The following is a 19,989-nucleotide window of genomic DNA, read 5'->3' as shown; positions in this document are numbered from 1 at the left end:
AACCCCATTTGTAATGCTATAAAAATGTATCTAGGAATAAATTTAACCAAAGAGGTAAAAGATCTTTACAATGAAAACTATAAAACATTGATGAAATAAATTGCAGTGGACACAAAAAATGGAAAGACATCCTACATTCATGGATTAGACTAATCAATATTATTAAAATGTTCATACTACCCAAAGAGAGCTACAGATTCAATGTCATTTCTATCAAAATAGCAACAACATTCTTTATAGAACTAGAAAAAAAAACTCCTAAAATTTGTATGGTTCCACTAAAATCCTCTCTTTTCTTTTTGATAACAGCTAATAGTATATTGCCAAAGCAATCTTGAGCAAAAAGAAGAATGCAGGCGGTATCATACTACTTGACTTCAAAATATTTAAAAAGGGGCAATAAACCTAAATAGTATTTCTCAAAAGAAGACATACAAATGATCGATGGAAAAAAGCTCAACATAATAAATCTTCAGGGAAATGTAAACCAAAATCGCACACACACACAAAAAATCACCTCACTCAAGTAAGAATAGCCATGATCAAAAAAAGACAAAAGAGAACAAGTGCAAGCAAGGATGTGGAGAAAAGGAACCCTTCCACACTGTTGGTAGCAACATAAATTAATACAGCCATTGTGGAAAACAGTATGGAGGTTCCTCAAAAAATTAAAAGAACTACATGATCCAACGATCTCACTACTGGGTATTTATCCAAAGGAAATTAAATCCATATGTCAAAGAGACTTCTACACTCCCAGCGTTTACTGTAGCAATATTCACAGTAGCCAAGAGTAGGAAACAACTTAAGTGTCCACCAGCTGATGAATGGGTAAAGAGAATATTGTATCTACAATGGAATTTTATTCAGTCATAAAAAAGAATGAAATTCTGTCATTTGTGAGGACATGGATGGAAGTGAATATCATTTTGTTAAATGAAATGAGAAAGACAAGTACCAAACGATCTTTCATATGTGGAAGATAAAAACGTTGATCCCATAGAAGTTGAGAACAGACTGGCAATTACCGCAGCCTGAGGAGTGTTGGGGGTGGGGTAGAAGGGATGGGGAAAGATCAATCAAAACCTAAGAAGTAACAGGAACAAGAAGTTCTAGTGCACTATTGCAAAGTAAGCTGAGTATAGATAACAATAAAGTATTTCACAGTTCAAAAAGCTAGAGAAAAAGTATTTTAATGTTTTCACCACAACAAAATGATAAATGGTTAGGCACAGGGGCACATGCCTTGAGAGGCTGGGGCAGGAGGATCATCAGTTCAAGTTTAGCCTAAGCAACTTAGTGAAACATCACATGAAACCCCATTAATAGTTATAGTTTTTATAACTCAGCAATTTAGGGAGGCCTGGTCTCAAAATAAAAAGGACTGGGGAAGTAGTTCAGTGGTAGAGCACCCTGGGGGTGCAATTCCCAACATCACTCACTCACATACACACACACACACACACACACACACACACACACACACACAAATATTTGAGGGGAAATATATGTTGAACCTGACATAAACATTAGCCATGCATACATGTACGGGAACATCACAGGAAACTCCATTAATACTTGTAATTTTTATGTTAAAATAGAACTAATAAATTTTAACAATGTTTAAAAAGGAAAGTACTATGGTTTGGCTGTAATTTGAATGCCTCCCCAAGGTTCATATATAAAGGCATGGTCCTCATGTGGTGCTGTTGGGAGGTGCTATAGTATCTTTAAGAACTGGAGACAGTTGAAGGTCCTTAGATCACTGGGGATGTGCCTTTGACAGGGATTGTGGGAACCCCGTACATTCCCATACTCTCCTTCCTGACTTGAGAATTGTGACACTTGCTCCCACTATTGTTATTTACCAGTCTCACAAGAACTGAGCTGATGCATGTTGTCATACCTTTGAACTTTCAAAAATCTAGCTAAATAAATTTTTATCTTCATAAATTCATTGCCTCAGGCATTTAGTTGTAGCTGCAAAGTTGACTAATACTTTAAAGAATCACCCAAATGCTATATATAAAATAGCATTAATACTTGATAATCACTGTGTATCATATAATTTTAATTTGAATTTAATGTGATTTTATTAAGTATAGTAAGAAAAAAACTAAAATAAAAGGATTTGATGAATATACATCTTTTTTTACTATAATTAATTCCCTCAAAGAATGTCTAAAGTTAAGAAATAAGATTAAGAAAACCAATAAGAGATTTGGATAGTTATTTTTTTTAAAAAATTTCATTTGTTTTAATTCATTACACATGATAGTACAATGATCTTGATATATCCTACATTTGAATCAGATGGGATATAATTTCCCATTTTTCTGAGTGTACAGGTTTCAGAATTAGATTGGTCATGCAGTCACATATATACCCACAGCAATAATAATGTCTACTTTGGATAGTTATTTTTAATGACATATTTTGACTTCAGAAAGTATCTTAGGGACCTTCTACTATGAATAATGAGGAATTAAGCACCTCTCCTCTCCAAGTTCCCAATTAGCTCACATTATATCATTTAGATGATGTCAAGATTTCTGCAGTTTACATTCTGTTCTGAACTGCTAATAGATTAGTTTTAATTCTACAATTAAATGAATTCATCATTCATCTTCCATCATTTTTTACCAGGGTCAAAACATTCCTGTATTCTCTATTTTAAATCATCTTTGTGTCTCCTCTTGGCTCTACGGGGTTTTCAAGAGGGGCTCATCAGCATCATGTTCCCTGACGGCCTTTCTGGCACCTTTCTACATAAAGAGCAACCTGGATGAAGAGAAACTTCTGAGTCATGCTTTCTTGCCCTTAGATCCTGCTCCATTGTCTTGCATTGACAAATGCAGAACAAATGAGGACCAGCAGGAAATTTTTGTGGTTGATGTGTTTGCCCTTCCTGCGCAGAGGCCTGTGGATAAATTCTTTTTTTTTTTTTAAACAGGGAAAAGTTCGTCTTTTATTTTTTATTTATTTTTTATTTTTAATTTTTTTATTGGTTGTTCACAACATTACAAAGCTCTTGACATATCATATTTCATACATTAGAATCAAGTGGGTTATGAACTCCCATTTTTACCCCAAATACAGATTGCAGAATCACATCGGTTACACATCACATTTTTACATACTGCCATATTAGTGACTGTTGTATTCTGCTACCTTTCCTATCCTCTACTATCCCCCCTTCCCTCCCCTCCCATCTTCTCTCTCTACCCCATCTACTGTAATTCATTTCCCTCCATGTTTGTTATCCCATTCCCCTCATAACCTCTTATATGTAATTTTGTATAACAATGAGGGTCTCCCTCCATTTCCATGCGATTTCCCTTTTTTTCTCCCTTTCCCTCCCACCTCATGTCTCTGTTTAATGTTAATATTTTCTTCCTGCTCTTCCTCCCTGTTCTGTTCTTAGTTGCTCTCATTATATCAAAGAAGACATTTGGTATTTGTTTTTTAGGGATTGGCTAGCTTCACTAAGCATAATCTGCTCTAGTGCCATCCATTTCCCTGCAAATTCCATGATTTTGTCATTTTTTAGTGCTGCGTAATACTCCATGGTGTATAAATGCCACATTTTTTTTATCCATTCATCTATTGAAGGGCATCTGGGTTGATTCCACAGTCTAGCTATTGTGAATTGTGCTGCTATGAACATCGATGTGGCAGTATCCCTGTAGTGTGCTCTTTTAAGGTCTTCAGGAAATAGTCCGAGAAGGGCAATAGCTGGGTCAAATGGTGGTTCCATTCCCAGCTTTCCCAGGAATCTCCATACTGCTTTCCAAATTGGCCGCACCCGTTTGCAGTCCCACCAGCAATGTACAAGAGTACCCTTTTCCCCACATCCTCGCCAGCACTCATTGTTGTTTGACTTCATCATGGCTGCCTTATCCACAAAGTCCAGCACCTTATGCAGGCTGTCTCAGGAGGTTGTATTTTTTGGCACATGATGTGCCTTTATGACCTGCTGACAAAAAGTCATTGCTAAAGGAAGTCAGTTCCCCTTACATTATCTTTGAATATTTTTCTGTTACATTTGTATTGCTGTTCTCACCAAATACCAATTATGCTAATGTTTGATTTCCTTTGTCTACTTTCCATATCCATCACTGTCTGTAACAACCAATATTGTACCTTTGCTCTTTTCCATATCTTCTCATGACGTACTCCATCCTGTACACCATTCTGTTTTTGATTGATTTATTTTTTGCTATTGTTGCTTATAACTTGTATGTTTGCTAGTTTTAATTTTTGTCTTTTATTTTTTCCTGACTGTTCTAGTTGTCTATCTTGTGCCATCTTAAAATATTAAACAATCAAACAAACAAAGCTCTCAAACCTCACCTCTAAGACACTTTCCTGTTAGATATGATGACCATCACTTCTTTGGAAGCAGTCCCATCTCTTGGAACTTTTCTCTGGAAAAGACCTTTTGTTTTGTGTGTATATGATTCTTGCTTTAGTTTCCTTTTCCCACACCCTGATTTCTTCCTTCTACTTCCCCTCATTTTGATGTGCATGCCAGGGTTCTGAATGCAACTGGCTATTTGTGAGCCATGTGAGTGAGCAAGGGCGGTTTGCTGTCTTCAACACTCTGTCACCAAATCTCTTCTTTCCTTTGCCCACAAATCTCTTCCGACTCTGGCATTTGAATGGTTGGCACAAGTAAGAAAAGAGCTTTTTAAATAAGTGGCTCACTGTGTCATCATTGGGCAAGGCCGCCTGCCCTGCCTTCACGCCACTTCATCTCTGGCATCCTTTCCTGGTGAGGAGGTATACAAATGTGGTTTCTCCTGCAGCGCTGTCTCCCACCACAGTTCTGCAGGGACATTCTCTGTGTTTTCAGGGGAAGCTCATGTTCCTCAGTCTAGGAGTCCCCATAATCAGAGATTTTTGAGCAGACCTTTCAGGACGGCCATACTTACTCTTTGGGAAATATATATCCCGCTCAGCGCCCAAGAAAATATTTGTCAGCTCTCAAACTTCCCTCTCATTTTGGTCCAGATTTTATGGTCTTTGGCAGGTGTGTTTCATGATTTATAGTTTGGGATTGTGGCCATTTCATTGTTCATTGAAGACAGAATGTTTCCTCTTTTTCATTCACTTTGTGGGTTTTTTGTAGGGCTTCAAAGAGGCAAAAGGAATTTTTTAAAATGCCTTATTGTCATGTTTAATGGAAAGCCCTGATTATTATTGTTTTTCAGTACAGAGAAAAACTTTCAATAGGCTTTTTGAACAGGTATTTTAAAATTATGATTTGGCAAATTACTTATTTTTCTTAAGCCAAATGATCAGCTAAGCATTTGCCATACAATAAAACTTTTTAGTAAAACTTTTTACTAAACTACTACTGAGCCATTTTTGTTCAAACATTACTCATAAGGCATTTCCAATAATACATGTTTGACTTTTCTTCCCTGTCATAAATGCTAGCAGGATCATTCAAAAAAATCCTTTTTCTGGGTGGTGATCGTATGTGACTTTGTATTTGCTAAGTACAAATTAAGAGTGCCACTAGAGAATGTTCATAAATTACTTACGTGTGTATATTTGTGTGTATGGTGTGTGTGTGTGTGTGTGTGTGTGTGAGAGAGAGAGAGAGAGAGAGAGAGAGAGAGAGAGAGAAATATATATATAGAGAGAATGATTAGTGCCTTACCATTTACAAAGCAGCAACTTTGTGCCAAATCTCCTCCTATCAGTTCACTACAGAGACCCAACAGATTCAGTAGGAGGAGTGTATAGGAACCGCATACCCTGAGTTCTCACATCTTTGTAACTATTTGTCTATAACCTTTAAATTTGAAGGTTATCTCAGCAAGATACAAAGTCTGTGGCTCCCATTTTCTTTCCTTCAGTATATTAATTATGTTGCTCCATTGTACGGGGTAGTATTGTCAAGAAATGTGATGCCAAGCCAGGCATGATAGCACATGCTTATGATTCCTGCAGCTTGGGAGGTTGAGGCAGGAGGATTGTAGGTTCAAAGACAGAAAGGCCTTGAGCAACTTAGTGAGACCCTGTCTCAAAATAAAAAAAATAACAAGGGCTGGGGCGTGGGGATGTGGCTCAGTGGTTAATCGGCCCTGTGTTCAATCTCTGGTGCCGAGAGAGAGAGAGAGAGAGAGAGAGAGAGAGAGAGAGAGAGAGAGAGAGAGAGAGAGAAGAGAAAGAGGGAGAGAGGGACAGAGAGAGAGAAAAGAAATCTACTATCTGTATGAGATATATATTTTAACCTAATAAGTGACTTGAGTCTTTTTGCCCAGATGCACAAATACATTTACTTTAGTTACTTTAGAAAAATGTGTCTTGATATTGACTACTCTGGGTCAATTTTCCTAGGAATACAGGGTGCCCTTTCAAAATGGCAATTCAATTGTTTTCTTTATGGTTTTGTTCTGTTATACTGTTTTGGTGGCTTTCTTTTCCCGGGACTTTGTATTCACTGGAATTTCTGTCCCTGTGTTTTATATCTGTCATTTTCACTTGAATCCTTTTCATTTCTTTTTTAAAAAAAATATTTATTCTAAAGTTTTAGGTGGACACAATATCTTTATTTTACATTTATGTGGTGCTGAGAATCGAACCCAGTGCCTTCTACATGCTAGGGGAGCACTCTACCACTGAGCCACAACCTCAGCCCCTCGTTTCTTTTTTATTCCATTCACTGCCCTTCTTTTTTGGGTTACCTTCATTTTTATGACTCTCTGTATCTATTATTCTTGGGTTCCTTCTAGTTTAGTATACATCCTGAAAACTTCCCTCTAGATTTCTAATTCTTTCCTGAACCCTGTCAGCTATCTTTGCTCATTTACTTGTTATTTATTCATCTCATTTCTTAGGTTTTCTGTTTTTATTTGTGTCTGCAGTTTTGTTAGTTTCTTTGAGCTCATTTTTTAATATTAAATCATATTTTTATCTGTTTCAAGGTGATGTGTTACTGATACTTTCACTTACAGTATTTTTTGGGGGGGTTGTTGAAAGTACTAGAGAAATTAAATTGCTTTCTGTGCTTTTAGGAGAGGGGAGTGTATGTGGTAGTGCAGTAGAGAATTTCAGGGTAATTATCTTCACTGTTTAAGGCTCCTTTTCTGGTTCTGGTGTTAAAAGGAAGCATTTAGCAATTTGGCCACATTTCTAAAATTTGTACTCTCTGGACTTGTGCACTCCCAAGAAACTCTTTACTTTTCCCCACACATTCCTTCTGAACTCAGATATTAATTCTGACAACTTTTGTTGGGCATTCTGAAGACCTTAGAGATAAGAGATGTTCCTGAACTCTCAGTCTTCTTAGGACACCTCTGAGTGAGTCTGCATGATCATCCTCACCCTTAGTTACACTCTGGAACCTGGAATCTTCTCTCAGTTGAATTGACTGGTCTGAGGTCTGCTTGCTCAGGGTTCTATTGAACCCTGTCGTGGTAATTATCATTGACTCCTGTGTTCCATGTGTTTTTTTGCTTGTTTGTTTTTAAATATCTTCCTAGATCTAAATTTGTAGTTTCTTTAGTGTCTGCTACTGTGTGTGGTTTGGTCTTACCCACTTATGTCATTTTCATTAAAGTTATCTATGTTTTATTTTTCCTTTGCTTTTGAAATCCTAATTACTGCTCTTATTTTTTGTTTTGCTTTTCAATGAGGGATTTGAGAACATTAAACTACCATCCTTCCACCATAGTTTTGTTTCACTGAAAGCCTCCTAAATAGTTTTTAAATGAACTATTTTCAATAATATACTTTTAGATACCAGAGACACTCATCTTCTATGACTTCAACTACCATTCACATGTTGATAATTGTATAGTTACAACTTAGAGTGAAGAATTTATAGACTCTCAAACTATATGTATATCTAAACTAAACCCATTTTCTCTCCTTTTCAAATCACAATCTGAATATTCTTCATCTTCTCTAATTTTAAAATTAATGGCCACCTCTTCTATTAGCCTTCTAAGACAGAAATAAGGGATGCCCCTCTTTTCTTTTCTCATTTTTAAACAATTTGATGACCAAAAATGTCAAGTATATTTCCTGACTACATTTCAAAACTATCTACTATTCTCTATCTCAATGGCTTATCCTCATTGGTTTTATTCCAGTCTCCATCTAACAAGGTTTCTCAAGTTCCAGAATTTCTTCCTGTGATACACTGTCCATAGTGCAGCCAGAATTATATGTCTGAAACCCTGAACTGTATTTCCTTATTCAAACATCCTCCATCATAAATACAGGGATTGATACAAGTACCCCCCAGTCCTTCACCATCTGGCTGCAACCTCTCCAGTCTATCACATCTTCATCTACTTCCTCAATGCATCCCATTCCCATGCACATACCACTGGTAAACTCACGAGTCTGTGCCTTTTTATACACTGCTATCATGGCCTAGAACAGCACCCTTATGTTACTTCCACACAGTTTGCACTCATTTCTTAAGATTCAAGTCTAAAGTTATGTCTTTTACAACACTTTCCTGGGACCCAGGCAGACACAGATGTTTTCCCTCAATTGTTCCATAGTTCTGTACTGGGGACACCTTTATTAGACTCTTTAAATGTGATTGTAAACCTTATTTCAGCTGCATGCCTCATTAAACTGTGAGTTCACTGGAATATTCTTGATTGTCTCTGATTCCTGGAGCCTGGGGTAATCAGCACAGCAGTGTGCAATAAATGCTGTTGTTTAAATGACTGTGAGCATGAAAGGCTATGGAATAGGAATATTCAGTTTAGAAGAAGCTTTTATAAGTCTCTTTATCGCATACAGTGAGAGTTTGCCAAACAACAAGTGGAATACAGATATATGGAGATGTCCTTCCCTCTGGCAGCTACAATCTAGTTAGGAAAATAAGGCATTTTCAGATTGTGTGTGTGTGTGTGTGTGTGTGTGTGTGTGTGAGAGAGAGAGAGAGAGAGAGAGAGAGAGAGAGAGAGAGAAAGAGATTTAAAATAAGTTGATCAAATAGAAGTGCATATAATTGAATGAACTGGGTGAAGTTTGAATGGGTCAGAATTTAAGAGTAAGTGGTTATACTGACTCTAGAAAGACCACTATTAAGTAGAAGACTGGCTATCTACATAATGATTAGTAATAAGAAACTCATAATTAATTCCACATAGTGAGAGTAAAAAGAGGACTTTAGAAAAACCTTGAAAACTGGAATGTTTTTTATTCATAGAGGGATATCTGAAAAAAAAGGTACTGCTTTAAGATCAAAGACCTTGAATCAAGATGATATTAACTCCACAGGATAATGATTGATAGAGTGAACCTACATCCAGATGTCAGATATCTCCTGGCCCCACCAAACACTAATTATGCAGATAGAGATTTTAGAATGTATTAAGAGAAGCCCAACAAAGTTTCTTAGACTCTTTAAAGCAAAACAAAACAAAAATTCCACAGATTGGAACTTCTTAAGGTCATTTCCATCCTAGGCACCATCAGTAAGCTGAAATTGTTTATCAGTAACTGTGCGTGTGTGTGTGTGTGTGTGGGGGGGGTGTTATGCTTTAGAAATGAGGTTTCCCAAAAAGATTATGTGCGGACAATGCAAGAACATTCAGAGACAAAAGGATTATATTATGAGAATTGAATCCTAATCAGTGGATTAGGATATGGATTAACTGGGTGGTACATAGACAGTAGAGTGTGGCTACAGGAAGTAGGTCAATAGGGCATACCTTTTGGGTTTATATTTTGTCTCTGGTGAGTGGACTTCTGTGTTGTGGATAACATATACTCAATTGCTTTCCTCTACAATGTCCTTCCGCCATGATATTCTGCCTCACCTCAGGCCCAGAGCTATAGAGTCAGCTTATCATGGACTGAAACTCTGAAACCATAAGCCATAAGTCATAAAGCCTTTCTTTAAATTGTCCTTGTCAGTTATTTTGGTCACAGCAACGAAAAAGCTGGCCAAAACAAATTGATACCAAGAGTAGAATTGTTGCTAGGACTAACTTGACCATGTGAATCAGAAGCACCGTGAACTGGTTTGCAAGTGGAATTAAGAAAAGTATAGAGATGTGGGCTGGAAAAGCTTTAGAATGCTGTAAGCAGAGATTAATGGCTGATTCTGGTGGGAGTTCAGAAAACCAAAATGTCAACAGAACTGTGGACAGTAGACTGGGCTCTGGAACAGATTCTACTGGAAACTGGAGTAGAGGCCATTCATGTCATCCTGGCAAAAAAGTTGTCTATATTTGCTCATGCCCTCAGATTTCTGTGAGGCTGGATTTAAAGGTGAAGAACTAATTAATCTGGAAGAGGAATCTTCCAGGCAGTACAGCATTCAGGCAGTGGAATGGATATTGCAGGCAGCTTTTAGCCAAGTTTACTGTGATAATCAAGAGCAGAAATATTTGAAAAACTTGCAGTTTGGCTACAAAAGTGCAAGTAAAACTGGGGCTAAGAAAGCTGTGGTTGTTGAAGAGATTACAGTCACTAAAAAGATAATAAGTACTTTACCCAGAGACAACAGGAAAGATGGCTTGTGGGCATCCCAGGAATGGCAAGACCACACCTATCTCGGGCTCAAGGGTATAAGAGTAAAAGTTCCTTTAAGAAGAGATCATAGGGACTCCTAATTGCAGAGGGGGGATCTATTAAGTCATTTCACTGTGCTCAGCCAATGAGGCACTCAGGGGCTACTGTAGGTGCGGTCCCAGGAGGCTTGGCTACTGCTTGAGATGGTGGCAGACTTGGCATCAACCATATGGTGCTGGCTCTGCAGGAATGCAGGATGCTAGAGTTAAGGGGTCATGGAGGCTTCCACCAAGATTTCAAAGGAAGCCCTGGAAAGCAAGGCAAAGTGTAGCAGAGTTGGAGTTCCTTCAGGCTGCTCCTGAGTGGGTAATATATGAAGATGTGAGAAGGAAGCCAAAGCTACAGTGAAAACTCCCGAGATTCAGAGATGTCAGTAATGTGGGATATCTGTCAAGGAATCAAGCAGCAACAGGCCAAGAGGACTGCAACCAGCCAAACAATAGAAGTGGAGCTATACAAGCTCTTTAGAGAGAGCCTCACAATGCCATCTGCTCCAGATGCCAGATGTGGAGCTATAGAACTTGTTTGCCCCCAGCTGGATTTCACTTTTGTTTTGGTCTCATCACTTCCTTTTTCATCCCCTTCTATTTGGAATGGAAACTTTATTCTGTGCCATTATATATTGTATATATGAAATTTGCTTTTGATCTTTATAGTGGAAAACATCCATGGGTTTTTCTTGAGTTTCACAAGAGATTTTGGACTTGGACTTTTGAGTAATACCAGAACTGTTAAGGTCATAGGGACTCTTGAAAATGGTCTAAATATATTTTGCATTGTGAGAAGGGCATGAGCTTTTGGGGGCCAAGAGTGGAATGTTATGGTTTAGATATGAGGTATCCCCCAAAAGATCATGTGTGAGACAATGCAAGTATGTTTCAGAGGCAAACTGATTAGATTATGAGAATTGTAACCTAATTGGTGGATTAATCCACTGACACTGATTAACTGGGTAGAAACTATAGACAAATAGGGTGTGGCTGGAGAAAGTTCACTGAGGGCATGCCTTTGGGGTTTGTGTTTTGTCTCTAGTGAGTGGAGCGCTCACCCTCTCTCTCTCTCTCTCTCTCCCTCCTTCCTAGTTGCCATAAGCTGCTTTCCACCACCATGTCCTTCCATCATGATGATATGCCTCACCTCAAGCCCACAGCTATGGAGTCAGCTTACTGTGGATTAAAACTCTGAAACCATAAGCCAAAATAAACTTTCCTTCAAATTGTTCTTGTCAGGCTTTTTGGTCACAGGAATGAAACAGCTGAAAAAACCCTGTGTCCTTGTGTAAATGTGTGTGTGTGACCCTTTCATGCATTTGTAAATGTGAGTGTCTCACAAAAGATGCTTAGGGTAGGAGTCCTGATTGTTTTACCAATTTCTGTGGTGTAAATACTCCAATTATGGCTGATTGCAAGCTATCAACTCAATGTCATTAAGTACAAGTTGCCAAAAGATTACATAATTACATACATGTAAGGTATATGGTTTTCACAAGCCTGTATAAATTGGCTCCCAAACAAGATGATCTTCATGTTTTCTAATGAATAATTCTATTGAAAACTGGAATTCTATATTTGGAACTTTGTGTATCTTCGATATGTTCTTTTAAAATTTCTCATTTTTAAAGATATTTCCTTTTTTACTTAAACTATGGGTGCATTTCAAGAACTGAGAAGACTGCAGATAGGTCACTAAACACAGGAAGTAGAAAAGTCAGATGTGATTGCAGGTATTGGAAAGATGATGACATACTGGCAGAGACAGGAAATAAGGTAGGGAGTTAGTTGGGATGGGATGAAGAGGTTGTCCCTTGGTTTTCCAATGATGGGGATATATTCAACATGGAAAGCTGGAGATGTGGTATTGGATAGGCTAGAGTTTGTTTCTAGAGAAGAAGAGTTACCTATAAAAGTCATAGTAGAGGTAGGGACACAGAATCAACTAGAGAGTAAAAAAAAAAGAAAATTGAAGGGTCAAATATTAAGGTTTTTTTTTTGAAATTTGGAAGAAGAAAAATTAACAGAAAAGATGTAATCAAATATGCAGGGAAAAAAAACACCTGGAAACATCATGAAAGAAAAAGACAAATATAGACAAAATGGCCAAATGTCCATCAACGTACAGAAAATAAAAAATGAGAGAAGGTTACTGGATTTTAGTCAAGGTGTGAGGGCATCAAACAGGCTACAGGGGATATGTGGATCACAGAAACCTACCATTTAGGAGGATTGCCATTTATGAGTCAATGCTTCTTTCTTACAACTTGAAAGGCTGTATAAGAACTGAAGGCTCCTTTTTGCCAATTGCCCAGTCCAGATCTAAGACACTAAGGCAAACTGATGAGCCAATGAATGGGCAGAGCTCACACACACCATGAATAGAGCTAGTGTGGGGAGAGAGGACTATTCCAGTTACAGGCCAGCAGGCCCAGCATGATGAAGAATGGAAACTGCGGTGTAGCTTCTCACTCACTTCACGTCCAGGGTTAGTGGCCAGTTTCAATGTGGAAGGGCTTTATCCAGAACCACAGAACAGATGGCTGCCCCCAAGTGAGCCATCCCATGGCACAAGGGTTAGTTTGGCAGGAAGCTTTTAGAGACAGGTGGTAATTTGGTGCCAGGGTCTCTGCCAAAGCAAAGCAACTCCAAAATGAGAGGAAATTTCAACTTAACAGGGAAGATGCTGAACCCAGTAGGAAACCCAGACTGCCATGCCACAGGCTGTGTGTCTGACTGTACCTGCATCTGAACACTGTCTTTCAGTGTCCCAAGGTTTGTCCTACCTTCCTGTGAAATGTGTGCACTTCCTATTCTTTCCTGATAGTGGCTTCCTGAAGATGTGATCTTGGCTTTGAGAGAGGGCTCTTAAACGCATGGGCTGACCTTCTGGCATAGGAGAGCTTGCCCTTTGAGTAGCTGACTGCATCAGGTTCAGTGCACATCAGGTGGGTAACCTCCTCTTTTGTTTCCTTCCTTTGTTTCTCCCAGAAAAAAAAAAACAAAACCTTTCCAGTGAATGATTTTCTCTCCTGTGTTAGCAGACCCCAGTATTTCTAAAAATCACCACTTCAACACCACTTTGCATTTTCCCTGATTTTTTTCAAAACCACTCGAGGGATGTATTTTCTTGCTCAGAGCTCTGTAGGGCCCAAGGACCTGTCAGTGATCTCATGGCCACTGGCCTCAAGGACATTATAGGCCAGATAGGAAGACCATATGGTTGCTCAGGAAGTAGTGACTCACTGAAATACAATAAAAAGTAGGGTCATTGTGAGTTTAAGGTGGGGAGGGAAGGCTGCATGATTTTAGGGAGTGGAAGACTTCACAGAGGCGGGTAGCTCAGAGCCTGAGCTGGGATTTGGGGGACCCCAGAAAGAGGAAAGACACAAAGATAAGCATGAGTACGATGGTGTCACTTTAATGACACAGAACTGGCAAGTGCAGGTCCAATTATTTGCTGAGAGAATGGACAGGAAAGGGAATCAATGATGTCACCGCCTGTCTCTACTCTCAAAGGCCAGTGAGAAGAGTTTGTTTCATAAGACAGTGCACTGTGAAGACCTACTTATTCTTACAGAAAAGAAAGAATCAGTGGGGTATTTTAGAGTATAGCACTAGTTCTAGGCGGGGCCTATAAACAAGGTGCCTGGCTTCTTTCCCTAGCCCCCAGGCCCTCTGTTTCCTTGCCTCGTCCCACTTGGGTTAAGAGCAGTTGCTCCAAGAGCTCATTGCCTGAAGCCCGTCCTACCTTGGACATATTTTAAAGCTGAGTAACTCAAACAAGCATGAGGAGCGAGTGAAAAATGCTTCTCAAACTGTCACATGCATTAAACACCTGGGGATCTTACTGAAAAGCTGACTGTCATTGCTGAGGTCGGATGGGATTAGAGATTCCTCCCTTTTCACAATCTCCCAGTTGATGTCCACTTAGTCCCTGTGCCACACTCGGCGCAGCAAGGAGATAAAGCATTCATAACAACAAGAGTCTCTCCACAAAGGCATGGCCCTTTCCTTTCTGCTTTCTTTACGGGGACAGGAACTGGAATCTGCACTACCTGTGACAATGGGACATAGTAAAAGTTCACTCTTTGAGTTTAGCTCGGTGACTGGGACATACTCTGCCTACCCATTAACCAGGTAACTTTGCCTAGTACCCAGTCTCAAAGGGATGCTCAAATGAACACTTCTGTTCTGCGGTCTCTATTTTTCTGTGAGAAAGTAGGATGGGTCCAGGTGAGATAGCACATACCTCTAATCCCAGCAATTTGGGAGGCCAAGGCAGGAGAATCATGAGTTCAGGGCAGCCTCAGCAACTCAGTGAGACCCTGTCTCAAGATTAAAAACTACAAATAAAAAAGATGGATGATGTAGCTCAAGAGGCAAAAAGCCCTTGGGTTCAATCTCCAGTGCCAGAGAGAGAGGCGGCAGTGGGGGGGTGGGGTGGAGGGAGCTGTGAGTTGGAGGGAAATAAAGCAAATCAACAGGGCTAAATTCTATCCATTCTTCCACAGCCTATTTTAGGGAGGTTGTCTCACCTAGAATAGCCATACCTCTTGCTTTAGGACCTGAATGTTGGAGAAGACAGTTCTCCTGTCCCTTGTGTCACTGACTTATAGTGTGACAGGTTGAGGTGAGAGCATCGTCTCCTCTCCTGTGAGCTAGATAGAGGGAGTAGGGCATAATGGCTGGATCAAGGGCAACTCCTCCTCTGCAGACCCTGAAGAGAGGTATTCAATTCTTTTCCTGAATACTTTTTGAGTATTTAGGGGGACATTTATGTAGACTTTCAGTGAGCTTCATGAGGAATAGGACTCTGACCTGTAATTTTTTTTTTCTTAAGACAGTTTTAAAATATTGGTACTTAATTGAGCTACCAGTTAAAACTCTGACCTGTAATTTTTTTTTTCTTAAGACAGTTTTAAAATATTGGTACTTAATTGAGCTACCAGTTAAAACTCCAAATCTGGAGAACATGTATTATCAATCTAACCTACTGCCAGAATTATGGACTTTCCCTTAAGGAAGAAGGGAAAGCCCTCCTCTGCTAGATGTTTCCCTATCAAATATCTCATATTATCCTCACTAACCAAAACTTTTAGAGGAAGGAAAATTGGAGTTCAGAGAGGCTAAGTATACTGAACAAGGACAAGCAGCTTATAGGCTTTAGAGTTAGGATCCAGCATTGGTCTGTTTGGCTCAAAAGGCCCTGCTCTTGCATGAAAGATCACCTTCTTACTAAATTTTGGTCACACAAACTTGGGTTTGAATCCTAGCTCCATTGTTAGGAAGTTACTTAATCTTAATGAACCTGTATTTTCTCATCGATGGAAATGGAGACCATATCTGCTTTTAGAAGAGGGTGACAGGTATGACTCCATCTGGCACTGAACTAGCACATGAACACACTAGTTCATTCACATGTGTGCTTTTACCACTGAGTTACATCCCCAACATTTTTTAAAAAAATTTTTATTTAGAGACAGGATCTCACTGAGTTGTTTAGGGCCTTGCTAAGTTGCTGAAGGTGACCTTAAAATTGTGATCCTCCTGCCTTGGCTTACTAAATTGCTGGAATGACAGGAAACTGCCACCATGCCTGGCTTGCCCTATCTAATCTCTTAAAGTGATTTCTGATGTTGAGATTGGCTCTCTACCCTCAGAAGACAGTTCATGGTAGTGACTGGAGGTTCCAAAATACTGACAACACAACTTATGAGAATTATCTGTTTCTGAATCTTTGCTAAGAACCTCAGCCTGTAGATCTATAGATGTTAAAGATACAGCAAGACTGGAGCAAAAGTCTAGAATAAGGATAAAGAGCTGGAATAAGAATAAAAGATTGCAATAAGAAGACCATCAGACCAAGAAAGGCCCTGGGAGCTACTCTGGGGAACTTGATTCTGCAAGTAATAAGACCCTGAAAGATTCTGCACAAACATTTGACTTGATGAAAACAGTGATGGAGATATTATGGTTTATCAGATAGCCTGGAGATGGGAGAGTAATATGGAGACAAGTAGATCAAGTGAACAGTTTCATAACAGAAAGAACCCTTGGAATAAAGTCAAGGAATGGATTCTGCTCCTACATTCTCATCTGTGTGAGTTTGGACATCTTATTTAAAGTGCTAGGGCTTCAATATTCCCACCTAAAAATTAAATCATCATTACCAGATTGTGTTGATTCCTGTCCACACAAGACAACGTGCTAGAACTCAACTTACTGCAATAATCCAACCTTGCAATGATGAAGGGCAAAACTAACCATGATAGAAACAGATTGTAGAGGATATAAATGTATAAAGATGTTCAGAAAGTTGAAATTACAGGGTTTAATGAATAATTCCAAGAGAGAACACAACGAAGAAAGGAACCAAACTGATTTTGAGTTTATCCTTGGATACTATGATGCTAGTACCTCCCAAAGAAGGGATTCATTTGGGAGAAAAAATTATGAGAAGAGTTTAAATAATACCGTGTAAAAACTGAAAATGATTAATTGAGATCAGGCCTGAGTCCTCATCCAGTCCATGACCCCAAGAGTGAGAGTGTCTTCTTAAATTTGCACCCCACGCACCCTACTCATCTCACAGCAGTCCTGGTCTGATCCTGTGGAGGAATTATTAAGAGGCTGAAACAAAGGAGGAACAGAAAAGAAGAAACTGTAAAGTTGAGAATAGTCCTTACCTTTGACCAGTCTCCTGCAGCTAAATGTGGGGGGCAGTCTATTCTGGCACAGGATTTATGAGACGATGCCTTGGGTCCTTGGCACAATTCATCAGAGAGATTCAAAAAACTGCCATCTGTTAATAGCTGCCGACAGGTGACTCTTCGGTTCTGAGTTCCCCCACCACATGTCCTGGAACACTAAGAAGACAAGAGGAGGTAAGGCAGTGGGCTCAGCTCACTCTAGAGTACAGCAATGCAGGGCTCCTCACTGTCATAAGCATGGCAGGTCATGGAGTCGCCAATCTGCAGTACCTGCTGCCAATCTTCAATATGCCAGCCAGGAGGGCAATCAAATTGATTGCATGCTTGTAGGGTATGGGGCTTTTCATCCCTGCATTCCTCAGCAGGTGCAGGGGACTCTTCTGGGTGCAGGCAGTACACTTCCCGGGTCTGGATTCCAACACCACAGGTTGCTGAGCAGGGACCCCAGGAGCCCATGTGCCACCTACACAAAAAGCCAAGTGGGGAAAGTTGAATTGTTCAATGAGACAAGGTGCAACAGTCTACATGAACAATTTTAAGTTCTTCTCTGCACTTCTGGGTTTTATACACTGTATAAAAATTCCACAGCAAAAGCATCTCCATCAATGTATGCAATTAAAATACAGGAATGTAGTATTGAAAGGAAGATATGTCAGGGAAGTGTTTTAAGATCTTACTCGTTTGGAAAGGTCTAGTGAAAAGAAGCAGAGTTGTTCCCATCCTGCCTCACCACCATCTATCAAAAATAAAATCTTGGTTTGGTTTTGAGTAGAGTCCCAAGGCAATGATGATTTATATAGGTGTCAAAAGAAATTTTAAATGCTCAAAAACACACTTCAGGAAATCTTCAGGGCACCTGGATTCATTATTTGGAATATCCCTAAGAAAATTCCTTTATGTTAGGAGTGGATTTACAACATAAATATAATGTGATTCCTTTGCAATAAGATCTTGGAAAAATCAGGTTTTCTCATGAAACATCTGTAAAAATGAAAAACCAGGGCAGTTGCTTTTAATACATATTTCCAAGTTGCCTTCAAGGAAGATTCTCCCAATTTACACCCAGCAGAAGCATGTGAGAGAGCCAAGCCAGATAATACTATTTAAAACATCTCTGTCCAAGTGATGAGTTAAAAAAATTACGTGTTATGTTCATTTTAATTTGTGAAAATTTAATTTTTAGTGAAAATGAAACTAATTACTGTAGACATACATCATGAGGTAAATTTTAAATTGCTTAAAATGTACATAAAAGGATGGTGGCTCCAGAGTAGTTTGTAGTAGCAAAGACAAAAAAATAAAATAAAATAAAATTTCACAAAATGAAAAATTATCTAAATATTTAGCAATGAAGGACAAAATAATACTTGTGAATGCAGAGAGTACAAAATAAATACTTGTGTATGCACAGAGTACAATTCTAGAAGCCATTAAAGTAATAAAGTGGACAACTGACATACAAATGCATTCATGATGTTTTTATTAGAAAAGATTATCATAAAATGGCTTATAAAAATAATCCTATATTTTATGCAGCAATAAATGTATGCAGAAAATTCTGCATATTTGTACATCTAAATGTTAACAGTGATAAGTGATAAGATTGTTATTTTCTTTTCATCCTTACTATATTTTTTCCTGAATTTTATTATAATGAGCATTCATTCCTGGAGAAAAAAATCAGTTTTCTTAAAAAAAATTAGTGTTTTTTGAAAAGTGATTTTGTTCTAATCATTTCTAATTTTCTATAATAAATGTTTTATTTGTATATAGTGGGAAAATGAAATTACAAGAGGACAAAGAGGAAAATTTTTGTTTATATGGAAATTTTTGTAATGAAGATACAATGATTGTTAAAGTACAGAAATTGAATAAAAAGTCTAAATATGTATGAAGTATGAGCTGTTAGATGCAAAGAATAATGAACAGAAATATAATTGGAAAATTTGAAAGCTTTAAAATGTTTTGCCAAGCTCTTCCCATATCAAGAAGAAAAATATTAGCAAGAACATAAATTTAAGAATATATTTGAAAATATTGATGAAATAGATAACTTTCTAGGAAACTACAGCAGTCCCATCCAAGAAGGTGTCTAGACCCTGCTCCTCTTGTGAACAAATCTCTACAAAGTTTCAAGGAATAAGTGAATTCCCCAAATACCTTAAATTTTCCAAAGTAGAAGATTAAAATATTTTAATGCATATTGTGAAATTAGCCAAACCTGAGCACAAAATCTGATAAATATATAGAAAAAATTTTCATGTGAACATACATCCTAAATCCTAAATAAAAGTATAAATTATAAGCATAAAGAAACAATCAAAAAATTAAAATAATACAGAATATATGTTATAAACTAAAGGTTTATGTCTCCCCAAAAGTCACATGTTGAAGCTCTGTCTCCCAGTGGGCGGTGTGCAGATGGGGCCTTTGGGAAATAACTAGGGTTAGAGTTATGAGTTCAGGACCTTCATGAGGACATTAGTGCCTTTATAAAAAGACACATCAAAGAGTTTGCACTCTCTACCAGACAATAAGAAGGTGAGAAACTGGATTTCTGAAGGCCAGGAAGAGTCCTCACCAATAACTAGACCCTGCCTGACTTTGATCTTGGATTTTCCAGGCATACAAAAAATAAAATGCTGTTGGTTAAGCCACCTAGTCTATGGTATTTTGTTAAGGCAGCCTGAGCTAAGATAGCTGATCACAGTGGAAGTGAAATAGGTAAT

General features: G+C 38.5%; 1 protein-coding gene across 1 annotated transcript in view; it reads right to left on the bottom strand.

Moving 5' to 3' along the window:
- The window catches only part of ADAMTSL3 (ADAMTS like 3), a 519,919-nt gene that overhangs the window by 71,738 nt on the left and 428,192 nt on the right, over window positions 1-19,989 (bottom strand). Inside the window, exons 25-26 of the mRNA XM_081292846.1 lie at window positions 17,531-17,723; window positions 17,237-17,416 (exon numbers count right to left, since the gene is read on the bottom strand). Coding sequence (XP_081148972.1) covers window positions 17,237-17,416; window positions 17,531-17,723 — 373 coding nt within the window. The remainder of the gene's footprint in view (window positions 1-17,236; window positions 17,417-17,530; window positions 17,724-19,989) is intronic.

The sequence above is a fragment of the Spermophilus citellus genome (genome assembly GCF_964194105.1).
Source record: "Spermophilus citellus genome assembly, chromosome: 4".
Classification (NCBI taxonomy): Eukaryota; Metazoa; Chordata; class Mammalia; order Rodentia; family Sciuridae; genus Spermophilus; species Spermophilus citellus.
The sequence above is the reverse complement of the archived record's forward strand: the minus strand, read 5'-3'. Positions and strand labels throughout refer to the sequence as shown.